Below are 16,260 nucleotides of genomic sequence, written 5' to 3' on the forward strand. Positions count from 1 at the left end.
ATCTGCTGTGTGCTATAGCCACCATATTAAGTTTCTCATATATATTGTCTTATTTAGTCCTTACAAAAGCCTATAAGGATATTGTTCCTAATTTATAGATGAGGAAATAGAAGATCAGTTAAATAAGTTGTGCAAAGCCACAAAACTAATCGTTGGGAATCATAAATTTAATCTAAGATCTTGTGAAGTCTATACCACAGTTAGTTTTACCCTGATGTGAGCGTTATCTAGTTGTATCCATGGTATAAGGTGAGCTTAGGGCCCTCCTACTCTGCCGTCTTCCCCAAGACAAAGTCCTACACCAGTTGGTTAAAAAAAAAAAAAAAAAAAAAAAAAAAAGGTGGGGGAGCCTGGCTGGCTCAGTCAGTAGAGCATGCGATTCTTGATCTCAGGGTTATGAGTTCAAGCCCCACATTGGGCATGGAGCCTACTTAAAAAAAATTAAAAAAAATTTTTTAAAAAGAGTACAAGAATGAAAGTGAGAAAATAAATAAAATGAAATGTATGAAAAACCAATGAGTATTGCCATTATAGTCTTTATTTATTTGCTGTGTTTTCTGTGCTATAGAGCTATTGCCAGAATCCTTTATTGTTACTCTTTCTTAAATAAAACTTTTCCTTAGAAATCATGTGTAATTGCTTATTTATAACCTGAGATTTTAAGATAATGGAGATGCAAACTCCTGTCTTCACTTCTGAAGGCCTATGGACAAGAGATAATACATTGTTTGTCATCATATTTTGAGGGAGCTCATTAGCTATGATAGTCTGGACTTAAGGCAAATGGACAGTATGTTTGCCAAGGTAAGATACAATTTTCCTCTGAGTGGCTAATTTTTAAAAATCTTTAAAAGACTCATTATAAATTCATTTTGTTCTTGTTGACTGATGTTTCAATAATGTGAAACAGCATCAGTTCCTAACAGGACTACATTGACTTCTTAAAGATTCAATATTCTGTGGGCTTCAAGAGATAGAGGAACTTACTATAAATAGAATTCTTTATGCTGTCCTCTTAATTAAGAAGCACAGGGTGTGTCATTTAGGTTAGATACTAAAGTAGAAAAGATCTCATAGAAGTATTACTTTCTGAGAGGTATATGAAATCAGCTAACTCAAATTCATTGTATCACATAGGATTTAAATGGTAAAATAAAAGACAAACCATTTCAATGCCATGATTACTTAGATTTTTTAACAAGAAAATCATCTGAGTATTAAAAACTCATGGCTGATTAAGTTGTTTTTGTTTGGGAAACAGTAGAGAAAATGAAGACAAGGGAGTGTAGTGCTTTTTCTTTGAAACTAAATATTTAGGGGCGCCTGGGTGGCTCAGTCGGTTGAGCGTCCGACTTCAGCTCAGGTCATGATCTCACCGTTCCTGAGTTCAAGCCCCGCGTCGGGCTCTGTGCTGACAGCTCGGAGCCTGGAGCCCACTTCGGATTCTGTGTCTCCCTCTCTCTCTGCCCCTCCCTCGCTTGCACTCGGTCTCTATCTTTCTCAAAAATAAGTAAACATTAAAAAAATTTTTTTAACTAAGTATTTAACTTTGATTTTTTAATTGTAACCAAACATTGCCTTCTCTTTTATTTGCCTTCTATTTCTGATATTCCTTACCGCTTGACCATTTTGACCATCAGCCAGACAATGTAATCTGCCTGTACTAGTTTTATACCTTCAAATGTAGAGCCGTCAGGTTTTTCTTTAAACCAACATAGATTAAATTATAAGGTAAGGGACCCGTTGTTACTTTGCTTCAATCCTTTGAAGGAGACTTGTAAAATCACTCTTTCCAATTAGCCAAGTGTTTATGGATAGTATAAAAATGACTTGAGAGGGTAAGAGTGCTCAGCATTTCCTCTTAAATAGGAATGAAAGATTCGAATTTTAAGAGTATAATCCTTTCCTTTTCAAACCATCGATCCTCATTATAAGTCTGAAAAGCAGAAAAACACAAACACTACTGGGCATCTGCTCCTATTAATTTAGAATTACTGACTTATGGCTGGGATCTATCACAGTTATCATCATCAACATCATCATCATCATCATCATCATCAAAGACTCAGAGAGGTCTTACTCCTACCCTTTCAGCTAACGGATGGAGAAACTGAGAAAGAGAGATGGAGTGACCTGAAGCTATGTAATGTTAGGAGGATCACCCAGGGCTTTTGAAGTCAAGGCCAGTTTTCTTTCTGTTATAACAGGCTCTGCTCTCTTTTAGAAATGTCGTGTATGTCTCTTTGAGTATAAAACTATATTAAAATCCTGTTAGTATATGGGAGATACAGGTGGAGCTGCTTCTGGACAGAGGGTAAGGTACACTTGTGGTTATATGACAGGAAAAAAGAAACAGCAGGGCCAAGAAAATTGGTGGATGTTGAAAATGAGAAAATGACATCAGTATCCCTAAGGGAGATACATTTTATGTTCAAGGTTGGAGGCAAGTGAGTTAAACAGAGGCTATATCAGAAATGATAGGGTGATAAGTAAAGCAGATGAAGATATAGGTAACCATGGAACAGAGAGGACTTTGGTTTCAAAGGATAGAGAACAAGGCTTCAGTTAAAAATATGGTTAGAAGTCCTCAGACAGGGATATCAAAGTGTCAGGGACATTATCTAGATAGCATCAGGAAGAAAAACAGTCATAGGTCACAATGAAGCTAATGTGTCCCACATTAGCCTCCATTGACTATGAACTTATGGTTAATTCTTTTGATTCTTTCCTGTAATATTTCTGATGAAATCCATTTCACTTAAAGGTATTCTGTAATTTAATAGCTTTTTATATCATTAGCGAAACAAATTTGGTCAAAAACAATGACTTGCATGCCTGTAATTTAAGCCCTACTAAGAATGCTCTGACTTTCTGCAATTTCTGACAAAATATTGAATCTTGGACATTAACTTTCACCAACACCATTTTAGAGGTATACACAAATACACCCACAAGTCACAAGAGTCACTTCTTTTTTAAGTGAACATTTCTATCATAGTGTCACATCATTTTGGGGGGATACATTTTGCTGAAGCATAACTAAGGTAAGACTAGACCTTTATAATTATTTTATTGTCCATGAAGTTCAACAGCATGGAAGATGTTGCCTATTCTTACTCCCAGTGATGCTCATTTACCAGCATTTCAGGAAAATCAATACATAGTACATGTTTATTTTTATTTGAAAAATATTTTTGTTGTTTTTTGAGGAAGGAAAAACAAAGATAGTGTCTTGCTTCAGGTCATACAAAATTGCTTGCTGAGATCAGAAACTTTGGAATTTGGTGCCCAATCATAGACTCTTCTCCACTAATTTGATACAAAATACAGTGCCAACCAAAAATGAGAGCATACTTATATCATTCCAGCCAACGGTGTTATATTAGAGCTATGACTGATATTTCCACAAATAATTCTGAAAATATGAGATTTATGTTAGTGATAGCTAAATTTTAGTGCACACAGAAGTGTGTATTTGTGTATGGACAGGCATATGGACTCTCTCAGAATTCATTCAAATCACAACTGAGGGCATGTTCATAGAGCTTTTTTAGAATCTCTCATTGATCAGATGTATACCATACTTTCCAAGGCTAAAGTAGAATATGTTCTAACAAACCAGACTTACTTATGTCATTGTTCACACATAACTATGTTCCTTCACAAAAAGAGTTGTGGTCAGTGTAAACCTGATAATAACGGATTACCTCTTTTTTTTTTTTTGGACACAAATAATCTTATAATAAAAATTATATATAGAAAGAAAACAGCTCAGAATCCCATGACCTTAACGAATCAGAGATTTTTCATTTATTTATATTTTTTCTGTTCTCATTTTTATGTATATATCTTTTGTACAGAGATACAACCATCACTTTAGATACAAATTTTTGTTTTTTTCCCCTTGTACTATTAACCTCGTGTTTCCATACATTAGTATCCATGGTTATTGTTTTAATTAGCTGCACATTATGCTGTATGTTGATGTCTTGGCATGATTAATTTATATGAGGATTATTAAGCTTGTGCCCCGAACACCTTTTTTAATGCAAGGTTCTGTATGCTGTTCTGATAGAGGAAACATTCTATTAATGGTGGCACATTTCAAGCAAAAGCATGTGTGTTTTCTATTTTTAAATAGCTTATGGCAAAAAATCATTTTCAGCCCAATGAAGTATATGTTCCTTAAGTTTTGTCATCTGCCCCTTGACTGATAGATGTGCAGGCTGAGGAGTTTAAGTGTTTGGTTTTGCTTTTGGTAGTTCTGTATGTGCGTATGTGTGTGTATATGTGTGTGTGTTTCTTTTCAGAAGGGGAGGGTAATGTCTTCTTTGGAACATGCACTCCACCCTCTTTGATAAGGCCTGTGGCAAGATTCGCATCCCTGCCCATGACAGTCATCTTCATAGCATTAAGCTCACGGCTCTTAGCGCCCATATGATGTGTAGAGGGTGGAGTGTATTGCAGTCATAATCACCTTTCATTTGTGTGTTTGATGTGGCATTTATATTAAGTAGGAGTAATTTTTTTTCTGATTTTTTTTTCTTGTGTCACCAGTGCACCTATTCCATTCTTCCATCGCTGTGCTCCTGTGAACATTTCCTGCTATGCCAAGTTTGCAGAGGCCCTGATCACCTTTGTCAGTGACAATAGTGTCTTACACAGGCTGATTAGTGGAGTAATGACCAGCAAAGAAATTATATTGGGACTTTGCTTGTTATCACTAGGTAATTGTTTTTCTCATTATTAGCTATTGCATAGTACTGCAGTAGAAGACTGTTCTGTCTTTTAACCAAAATATGAATACAGTGGGGATACCTGTAAAATGTTTAACTTCCCATAGCCAAAATAACTGTTTCAGATTATATATAGTTATAAATATATACATACATACATATATATATATATATATATATATACATACATATATATATATATTTATATATCTGAAACTAATTTCCTTTCTTTTTCTATCATTGGAGAAAACTGGTGTTTTCCCAGACTTTGGTTACTGTCTCTAATAACCTTTAATATGATAGGAGGAGGCTTCTCTTAATGAATCAACACCCCTTTGTTTTCAGTTATGATTCCAAAGGCTTATGAAAGGAGGCCACATATTCTCTTACACATTTCCATCAAAGAACATAGATTTCTGATAGATTACTTTTGAAATATGTTTTTTTTTTTCATTGCTACAGTTCATGATGTCACTGTATTGCTGGAAAAATTAGGAAATCTCCACTTGTTAGCCATTGAGTTTTCTTGTCAATAGATAATATAATTAGGTAAATGTTATTTCAACTCCCTACATTATCCTAGAACTATATGTAGCCATATCAGAATCTATAGATCTTTCTAGTTGGGAGGAGTAAACTGTGGTAGGAACCAAGCAACTATCTCATTATATATGTGAAATGAGTTATACCTTATACCTGTTAACAACAATTATAGTCTTTGAGAAGACTAGCTGTATTTCCGTCTTGTCATTAGAGAGTATTTTCTTTTTGCTTAGGTAGTACTTGACTCAGTTGAAATAATGCTGTCCATATGAAAAGCTATTTCTGTGATATTTGAAACGCTCCCATCTGTTTTTGGTTCCTGTACATTTATTGCAAAAGTGAGTACCTTAATAATGTTACCCAGTCACAGATCCCAACCATTTATTTGGCTTTGCAAATGGCCCGAAAAATCTTGACTACTAGTCTGGCTTTATGAAAAAATTATTTGGTTTCTGAAATAGTTGAATACTTTGACCAAGGCGGGGGGGATGGGGGGGAAACACCTTAAAACTGGTGATAATAATGTTAAGTCATTGGGATTCCAGTTTTTATTAGAATGGTTCTCTTGAGGCTTAAAATCTTTAAGAATTTATTTGTGAAATGGGCCTTTAGATGATTAAAGATGAACAAATTATGATTTCAGAAATGAATTTCCCCATGCAAAGGTCAAATCTTCCCAGTTTCTTTTTTAAGATTTTCACTCCAGATTTTAGCATGTTGGAATTTAGCTTGGGATGGGTAGAGGCATTTGGCTAAATAACTCAAACTAAGCTTTGCTTTTCTTTGAAGAGTCTCTCAACCAGTCAGGACCCCTGACACCAGTTGAAAATTAAGGTCAGAGGAATTTGGGCCTCCGTAGGCTTCAGAATATTATTCTGTAGGATCAGAGCATCTCTTGGAGTTTTACAAGAGAAATGACCAGAAAAAGATAAAATACTGTCTAGCTCATTGACCAACTGTTAGAGAAGTTGGTCTTGAAATGTGAGGATTACACATGGAAGTGTAGCTAGTTTAACTGATCTCTGTCTATGTGTGGTAATTTTTCTCATCACCAACATGACACATCATTCTCTACACTTTGTGTGTTAGCATGTATGTTTGCATGTGAGTTCCAATGTCTTCCCGTGGTGAATCCACAACAGTTCTGTGCTGTTTTTGAGTCACCATGTGCATTTGCATGTTTTCTTTTCTGTCATTTATAAACCCACAGTTAGGTGCCTGTAGTTTCCAAGTGACACAATTCAAGTGGTGCACGTAGGCTCGAGTACCAGAAATGCAAAAGTAGCTAGTTACCCTTCTTCCCTAAACTGGGGTCTTGAACTGGTCAATAGCAACGTATTATATTCCTAGGAGAAAACAATTGAAAGAGTTTCTCTTTGTGTTTTCCAGTGTTTTAAAATAATATTCTACATGTTCTCTATCTTCCCTGCAGTTCTCTCCATGATTTTGATGGTGATAATCAGGTATATATCAAGAGTACTTGTGTGGATCTTAACAATTTTGGTCATACTGGGTTCACTTGGTAAGCTGCTTCTTCCTTTGTTTTTTAGTAATTAGAATTGAGAGTGAAGTTTGCTCTTAACAGTCCCTCAGTGCAGAACCATTTTGATTACTTTAAATAATTTTCCTTTTGTAAGCCTTGTGAATTCATTTATAAACTATAAAAAGACTGGTGAGTGGATTACACTGAAGTTAATTCACTGTGAGATCACTAAATGGAATAAAATGGCAGAGTCATTGGCATATTTGGAATAAAAGGGGGCTCACATTTTTCTGTCAGTGTCAGTTTGGGGAGAAGAGCCCAAGAGGAAAAAAAAAGCAATTGAGGCTCTGTTCTGCTTCTTGTTCTTTAATTTTCACTTGATTGTTTCAGTGTTCCCTGCCTGGCAGAGGAAGGGACCCCTTTGCTTTTATCTTGGACTTTTTAAAGGCCTGAATCTACCATTCTAAGGTGTTGAAATTCTTTCTGGTTAAAATATTTCTGGGAGGATAATTTTATGTGTGTAAAATTTCATTACTCATTTTTCTATTGGCATTCTATTTTGGTTAATGTTTTTGTTTTACTATTTTTTTAATTTTTAATGTTTATTTATTTTTAAAAGAGAAAGACAGAACATGAGCAGGGGAGGGGCAGAGAGAGAGGGAGACACAGAATCCCAAGCAGGCTCCAGGCTCTGACATGTCAGCACAGAGCCGGACGTGGGGCCCAAACTCATGAACCACGAGATCATGACCTGAGCCAAAGTTGGATGCCCAACCAACTGAGCCACCCAGGCGCCCCTGTTTTACTATTTCTAATGAAACCTTATGGGATTTGTGTGTTTATTGTCTTTTTTGAAAATAATAATTTCTCCCCCCTCCCAATCATAAATGTGACACCTACTCATGGTATCTAACTACTTCGATGGCAGAAAATAGAAATATAAAAAAAGAAAAAAGTTTTATTTTCACATACCACCTCTTTTCTTTAAAGAGAATTTACTTTTGCTTTTAAAATTTTCAGGAACCCTACTTCCCTTCTGTTGACCACTATTAGCAACTTGAAATTCAGAATACATATATACATATATATATATATATATATATATATATATATATATATATATAATGTATTCAGAATACATATATATAATACAGATATATATATACATGTACATATATATATTTTTTTGTATTCAGAATATATATATAATACAGATATATATATACATGTACATATATATTTTTTTTAATACTTTTTTTCACTGCTTTTTAAAATGAAATACTTTAACTCATTGTGAAACTTTTTTATTAGGGGAGTTTGTCCCCATTACACTTATGATCCTGTCTGCTATGTTTGGTCTTACTGATGTCATCTCTTTTATGTTTTCCTTAAGTCTGTGCTTTTTTATGTTGTTTTCCCTATCTTTACAATATGGATTGTGCTTTCTTTGGTTATTGTCACCCTTGCTTTGGATGGCATATATATATGCCGTGTGTGTGTGTGTGTGTGTGTGTGTGTGTGTGTGTATTTTTTAGTAATTTTTTTTTAATGTTTATTTATTTACTTTGAAGGGGGTTGCAAAGGGCAAAGAGAGAGGGAGAGAGAATCTCAAGCAGGCTGTGCACTACCAGAGCAGAGCCTGATGTCGGACTTGACTCATGAACCATGAGATACTGAGCCGAAGTCAATAGTCAAACGCTTAACCAACTGAGCCACCTGGGCACCCCAACATATATTTTATTTTTTACTTCTACAGTTGATAACCTATACATTTTCAGAAAATATTCTTTAATCTAGAATCCTATAATTTTTGAATGGCTCATTCTATAGAATTCTATCCTATAAAATTTTAAAATTCTATAATTTTTAGGGGTGCCTGGATGGCTCAGTCAATTAAGTGTCTGATCTCGGCTTAGGTCATGATCTCACAGTTTGTGAGTTTGAGTCCCGCATCAGGCTCTGTGCTGGCAGCTCAGAGCCTGGAGCCTGCTTTGGATTCTGTGTTTCCCTCTCTCTCTGCCCCTCTCCTGCTCATACACTCTCTCTCAAAAATAAACATTAAAAAATTAAATAAATTTTAATTCTGTAATTTTTAAAGGCTGAAATGAAGGAGTATGTGTTGAGTTTTCCTCCACCTCATTTAAATTCAACATAAACTTCTTTCTTTCCAACCTGTCCCACTTTATAACTGTTACCAAATAATCTGTGTTTTTGCAATCAGGTTATTTTAAAATTAAAATATTATTTAATACATTGTACCCTTTTTAAAGAATTTTTGCTTTGCCTTGAAATGTTTCATAATTACATTTAAGTTTATTACATTCTTCTGTCCTAGTTTTAGTGAGAACTATTTTTGTAAAACTTCATTCTTGAGTTCTTAATTTTGGTTCATCTTTGTTTTGACGAGAATCTGAATTCAAGTAACTTATTCACGAAGCAATTGTGGGTCGTATATTTTCTCAACTCTTGATTATCTAAGATTATTTTTGCCTTACATGTGAATATTGAATCTGTTGCATGTAAAATTCTTGAGGTGCAACACATTCCCAGTGTTTGTACTTTACTTTTTGGAGACCAGTCTAATTTTATTTCTGAGCTGAAATCAAGAATCAGACGCTTGACCGACTAAGCCACCCAGACACCCCTTAACTCATTCTTATAATTTAAAATTTCTATCTAGTTCTGAATCTTTAAGTTTGCCTATGATCTCTTTTTTGGGGGGGCAGATATTTTCCAACACAGAAGTAAGTTTTCTTATTTCTGTATTTGATTATTGTTTCTGTTCTAGTGGTTTTCTTCTTAGGACCATTGTTCATTCTTTTGCTATCATCTTCTAAATTATCATTTTAATCCTGATAACATTTTCCTTGTATTCAGGAAGTGTTCTTCGAGCGTATCTTCCATATTGCTGATTTAGTTTTCCTCACTGCTGGTTCTGTACTTGACTACTTCTTTCTATTATTCCGGTTCTTCCTTCTCCCAGCCATATTTCTTTTCATTTCTACTTGTGACCTTTGTATCCAGTTCTAGTGATGGTGTCTTAGTCACTTTGGGCTGCTATTACAAAGTACCGTTGACTGGATGCCTTATCAACAGGGAACATTTACTTCTTACAGTTCTGGAGGCTAGGAAGGCCAGATCCAGGCATGTGCAGGTTCGGTATCTGGCGAGGGCTGGCTTCCTGTATCCAGCCATCATCTTGCTATGTTCTCATGTGGTGCAAGCAGGGAGGAGCTCTCTGAGGTCTGCTTTATAAGGGCGCTAATCCCATTCATGAGGGCTCCACTCTCATGACCTCATCATCCTCCAAACACTCCAAATACCAACGATCACATTAAGGATTGGGATGTCCATATATGAGTTTTATGGGGACACAAACATTCAGTTTATAATATATGGAGAATTTTTTATAATAAAAGTAGATTTGAATTCCAGTTCTGCCACTTACTTGGCATATGACATTTGGCATGTCACTTAAGTTTCCTGAATTTCGATTGTATTTATTATGTATAAGATAGGACTTGTATTACCTACTTAATAGTATCATAGTGATTCACTTTGGTCACATCTGTTGTACGGTTCCTGACACAAATTTATTTATTTATTTACTTATTTATTTTTAAGTGTATTTATTTTGAGAGAGAGAGAGAAGGAGAGAGGAAGAGAGAGAGAGAGAGAGAGAGAGAGAGAATCGTAAGCAGGCTCCATGCTGTTAGTGCAGCTCCTGACATGGGGCTCAAACTCAAAAACCTCGAGATCATGACTTGAGTGGAAATCAAGAGTTGGGTGCTTAACCGACTGAGCCACCCAGGTGCCTCCCCGACACAGATTTACATGTTTAATGAATGATGTCTGCTGCGGCTGTTGTGGACAGTATCCTCCTTGATGTCTTCATTATTAGCTCATTCTGTTTTCTGTTTTTCTTTCTCATTTCTGTTTGCCTTTCCTCTCCTCACTTTTTACTCCTGTTTTCAGAGAACATATTTTATTCCATTTTTTTGAGGCTGCTACAATTTTCTTTAAGATTTCAAAATGGAAATATTTCCCTTTTTCAAATGTTTTTCATAGACTGGTGGTTGTTGAAGTTTGTTTACTCATCTTCAGTAGAAAATAATTCTCGCTTGCTATTTGCCACCAGGTAGAGTTGGAATTTCCCTTTGACACTATTCAGTGTTTACTTGAGCGCAGGTGGAGGTCACATTGATTTGCACAGATCTCAGCCCTATTTGTCTTCTCCCAGACGTTTATCTCGTCTGCCCACACATACATATCTTTACTCTGAATCTTTCATTTCCTTACCGTGGCCTACAAAGCCTGGCAGTATGATCTGGTGCCCGGTGCCCCCCAGCCCACAGCTCTTCCTGCTCTGCCCCTTGCTAGTTGCTGTAGCCACAGTGGCCCTCCTCCTTTCTCTCCTGCCAGGCATGGTCCCATATCAGCATCTTAGAATTTGCTATGACCTCTTGCCTGGAACATCCTTTCCTTAGATGTTGTTTGTGTTTGTTTTTTTTTAATGTTTTTATTTCTTTTTGAGAGAGAGGTGGGGGTGGGGAGACAGAGGATCTGAAGCAGGCTCTGCACTGTCAGCATAGAGTCTGATGTAGGGCTCAAACTCACGAACCGTAAGATCATAGCCAGAGCCAAAGTCAGAGGCTCAACCGACTAATCCACCCAGGCACCCCTTTCCTTAGATAGTTTTATAGATTGTTTTCTCCCTGTCTTTAATTCTTTTGCTCAGATATCATCTCACCACTGAGACCTTGCTTACTCATCTTCTCACAATGCTTTCCCAACCCCAGCACTTTCTATCCCTATTAAAACGTGACTTTTTTTTCTTAGACTTCATATTCTTTATTTTTACTTACTTCCTTATTTGTTTGTTTGTTTGTTTCCTTATTACTGTATAAGCTCCATGGAGGACAAGGGTGGGGACTGGGTTTTGTTCACAGCTCTGTCCCCAGTACCTAGATGGGTAGATGGCTCTGGGCACTCGGAATGAAGGTGTCTGATGCAACCCTCTTCTGTGGAGGCGGGTTGCCCCCCTCTTCTGTCTAGTTCTTGGACTCTGAACCAGTGATGAGGAGAACAACTCCCATCTCTGGCACACACTTCTATTAAGCTATCAAAGATTTCCTATCTTTTTCCCACTTTTGGTGGGAACCAGTTCTTTGATCTTCATTTGCTCATTGATACTGAATCAACTGCATAACTGTTTCAGCACGAGGCAGGGGGGGTTCTGTGATGGCCCAATAGAAAAGATCTTTGCCTTCCTCAGCTTCATTGCTGATTTCTGTGACCCTTACTTGCTTCGTACAAACTCCCCAGCTCTCAACAGGTGCTGAGTCTCTTTATGATCAGTTCCTCTCGGGGTGCCTGTCTTTGTAGGCTCTCTCTGAGCTTCCGAGCCAATAATAGATACAGTTGAAGGATGTTTATTTGATACACTGAAAGATGTCTTAGTAACCTAGTGTGCATGATAAAAATGGAGTAAATGGAGCTCCCCTTATGCCTGCAAAAAGTTACAGCCACACACCTCCCAGCCAAATGGATTGTTGCCATGTTAGTCCCCCGGTGTTATGTAGGAAGGGTCCAGGAAAGTGAAGATTAATGTTAACACATTTTCTTGTGCTAGTTATTTCCAAAACAATTGTTTTTTGAACCCAGGTGGCACAGGTGTACTATGGTGGCTGTATGCAAAGCAAAGAAAGTCTCCCAAAGAAACAGTTATTCCTGAACAGCTTCAGATAGCTGAAGACAATCTTCGGGCTCTCCTCATCTATGCCATTTCAGCCACAGTGTTCACAGTGAGTATGGACTTGGGCCAGCTATCTTCTAGGTTTGTGTTTTTATTCACAGGGATCATTAATGAAGCAGAAACTCACCTTTGGCTATTGCATGCCTAACCCCGATCTCCCTTAGATAAAAACTGCCCCATGGTATGGAACACTAAAGAGTTTTCAGAAGGCTTTCCTAATGGAACGTTTTATTCTGTACTGCCCACTTGTTGAGAGAGGATTTTCACTTAGAATATTCACATTATCATTTGTTAGGAAGAACATATTATTTTCATAATACAATTCCTTTTTAAAAAAATGGGTTTCTTTACTAAAGTATGTTAAGAAATATACATATCGTTTCATTTACCTGTTTGCTAATTATCTTCCCATGTTTTCCCTTTAAACTTTTTTTTTCCTTTTTAAACTTTTAACAACATTATTCCAAATAAAAGTGATCTTTGCTGCCTGGGCACTATACAGTAAATTACTAATGAACATGTGGTTAAATAATATGTATTTATATCTTTGGTCTGTCTCCTTCTCCTCTCTGAAAAAAAAAAAAAGGAACACAATCTCAGACCACTTCTTGGACCAATCCCAAGCTTTTAGTTGAGCTTTAGAAGTAAAAAATGAAGCCACCATAAAACCATTGGTGCCAAAAGGTATTTGTTTATTATTATTATATAAATATTTACTAATCATTTTTAAGTATAGTTTTTTTTAATGTTTATTTTTGAGAGAGAGAGAGAGAGAAAGAGAGAGACAGAGCGTGAGCAGGGGAGGAGCAAAGAGAGAGGAAGACACAGCATCTGAAGCAGGCTCCAGGCTCTGAGCTGTCAGCACAGAGCCTGATGCGGGGCTCGAACTCATGAACCGTGAGATCATGACCTGAGCCGAAGTCGGATGCTTAACTGACTGAGCCACCCAGGCGTCCCACAGTACAATTTTGTTTTTTTTTTTTAAGTACAGTTCACCTGCTCTCACTCAGACCATGATGAGGGTGGGCAGGAGGTAAATGCAACATGGACTGTGCTCTGTAGGTGCTCTTTTTTTTCTTATGTTTATTTATTTATTTTTTTAATTTTTATTTTAGAGAGAGAGAGACAGTGCGATTTTTCTTTGTTTTTGAGAGAGAGAGAGGAGAGAGAGTATGAGCAGGGAAGGGGCAGAGAGATGGGGAGACACAGAATCCAAAACAGGCTCCAAGCTCTAAGCTGTCAGCACAGAGCCAGACATGGAGCTCGAACTCATGAACCATGAGATCATGACCTGAGCCAAAGTCGGACACAACCAACTGAGCCACCCAGGCACCCCTCTTATGTTTATTTTTGAGAGATAGCACATGCCTGCATGAGTTGGGGAGGGTCAGAGAGCAGGGGGGCAGAGGATCCCAAGCCGGGTCCGTTTGCTGATAGCAGATAGCTGATGCGAGGCTCAAACCCACGAAGTGTGGGATCATGACCTGAGCCAAGTCAGATGCTTAACCGACTGAGCCACTCAGGTGCCCCTAGGAGCTCTTGGTCTGATAAAGGAAATGAGGTACAAATACCTCCTGTGCTTTTGTAGTCATGGCATATGGTCTTCTCCCCTATTTTCATAGTGACAAGCATGTTTGTATTCAAATAAATTAAAAGCCTCATCTTGATGGACAAACAACATATTTTGATTCATAATGAGTAGAAAAGGAAAGGTAGAAGAACTCGAAAGACTTATTAATACATTGAGAAATCCTTTTGTGTTTGCTTTAAGAACATTTTCAGTATTCAGTTGAGGATGCTAAGTGCTGCAAGACGGATAAAGTATTATTGGGATTCAGAGAATAATCCTTCCCTGATTTGAAATGAAGGAATTTCCACCCTGTTTCAGTTTCTGTTTTTACTGCTTATAGCGATAACTGGGACCTTTCTCTGCATTCTTTCCGTACAGGTTCTCTTGTTCCTGATAATGCTGGTTATGCGCAAACGTGTCGCTCTCACCATCGCCTTGTTCCACGTGGCTGGCAAGGTCTTCATTCACTTGCCGCTACTAGTCTTCCAACCCTTTTGGACTTTCTTTGCTCTTGTCTTATTTTGGGCATACTGGATCATGACACTTCTTTTTCTTGGCACCGCTGGTAAGAAGCTATGTTGCTTCTTTCCCATAGTGATGAATTTGATTTGCATTAAAATATTTTAAAACATCAGCTATAATTCTTAAGACATTTATTGACCAAGGTCTAACAGCCCTCAGAACCAGCGTGGTTATGGCTCTTCAACAACCCATTCCTTATTCATGATTTTTAGATCATCCTAGCAAAGTAGATCTAAACCAGTTCATGGCTTTGAAGTAAACTCCAGTACTGATTCAGACTTTTGGATTGATTCTAAGATGAACAAATGAATGCAGAGCTCTCTGGAACTGCCTTAAACTCCCATTATGGCCCAAATCAACTTGCTTCCTTGGGATTCTCTAGTTTGGAAAAGATCTGAGCCTAGGTAGAATTCCTGGTGATGATACTGTTCAGAGTTAGACTCTCAGACTTGTTGGAGCCACTCTTAATATGAGAGAAAGACAGATACCATATGTTTTCACTCTTATGTGGATCCTGAGAAACATAACAGAAGATCATGGGGGAGGGGGAGGGGGACAAAAGTTACAGAGAGGGAAGGAGGCAAACCATAAGAGACTCTTAAATACTGAGAACAAACTGAGGGTTGATGGGGGGTGGAAGGGAGGGGAAAGTGAGTGATGGGCATTGAGGAGGACACCTGTTGGGATGAGCACTGGGTGTTGTATGGAAACCAATTTGACAATAAATTTCATATAAAAAATATATCAAAGTTTACACTTAAATGGAATTAATTGTGAGGAGTGGTGTAAGGGTAGTAAGTTTGTATGTAACTTCTCTGGCCATTCAGCATGCATTTACCAATTGAATATTAATTTCTGTATTTTGCAAATAACTTAGGTCTATAATTATTGGAAGAGTAATAAAATAGCTCCAAAAAAAATTGAAGTTTGAAAATTCATGCCTAAATTAACTGATGTGATGGAACTATATTCAAATAGAACACCTTTTAAAAACTATATGATGCCTTTGGGGAAAACAAAATGCTTAATTGTACAATGTCTGGCTTCACAACTTTTCAAGTGATAAGTAATTTTGTCTGTTAATTAAAGAGCACTGTGATCATAAAGTTTGTGGTTTGGGGGAAGGGGCCTATTTTTGGAAATTAGTTTCATCTCTTATATTCAATAGCCATATTTCTTGGTTTGTACTTTATGTGCTTCTTCTTTCCTTCCTGGATATTTTCCTAGGCAGTGCTGTTCAGAATGACCAAGGCTTTGTGGAGTTCAGAGTTTCTGGGCCTCTGCAGTATATGTGGTGGTACCATGTGGTGGGCCTGATTTGGATCAGTGAATTTATTCTAGCGTGTCAGCAGATGACTGTGGCAGGAGCTGTGGTAACCTACTATTTTACCAGGTGAGCATTGATACTTGTCGGAAAACTTAAGATCATCTAAGTGATTGTGCTTGAAGGAAATGGAACGGAAGCTGGTAAACAGTTTCATTTCTTTAAAAAATAATTGGAAGTGAATATTGGGAATGCAAGCTGGTGCAGCCACTCTGGAAAACAGTATGGAGCTTCCTCAAAAAACTAAAAAGTCGTACTACCCTACGACCCAGCAATTGCACTACTAGGCATTTATCCATGGGATACAGGTGTGCTGTTTCCAAGGGA

The 16,260-nt window shown here is 37.3% G+C and overlaps 1 protein-coding gene across 3 annotated transcripts in view; it reads left to right on the plus strand.

Moving 5' to 3' along the window:
• The window catches only part of SLC44A1 (solute carrier family 44 member 1), a 203,964-nt gene that overhangs the window by 113,509 nt on the left and 74,195 nt on the right, over window positions 1–16,260 (plus strand). For all 3 annotated transcript variants that reach the window (XM_045469463.1, XM_045469464.1, XM_045469462.1), the window contains exons 6-10: window positions 4,558–4,727; window positions 6,712–6,801; window positions 12,427–12,566; window positions 14,466–14,652; window positions 15,837–16,002. In XM_045469463.1, the coding sequence (XP_045325419.1) occupies window positions 4,558–4,727; window positions 6,712–6,801; window positions 12,427–12,566; window positions 14,466–14,652; window positions 15,837–16,002 (753 nt within the window). The remainder of the gene's footprint in view (window positions 1–4,557; window positions 4,728–6,711; window positions 6,802–12,426; window positions 12,567–14,465; window positions 14,653–15,836; window positions 16,003–16,260) is intronic.

This window comes from Leopardus geoffroyi, chromosome D4 (assembly GCF_018350155.1).
Source record: "Leopardus geoffroyi isolate Oge1 chromosome D4, O.geoffroyi_Oge1_pat1.0, whole genome shotgun sequence".
Lineage (NCBI taxonomy): Eukaryota > Metazoa > Chordata > Mammalia > Carnivora > Felidae > Leopardus > Leopardus geoffroyi.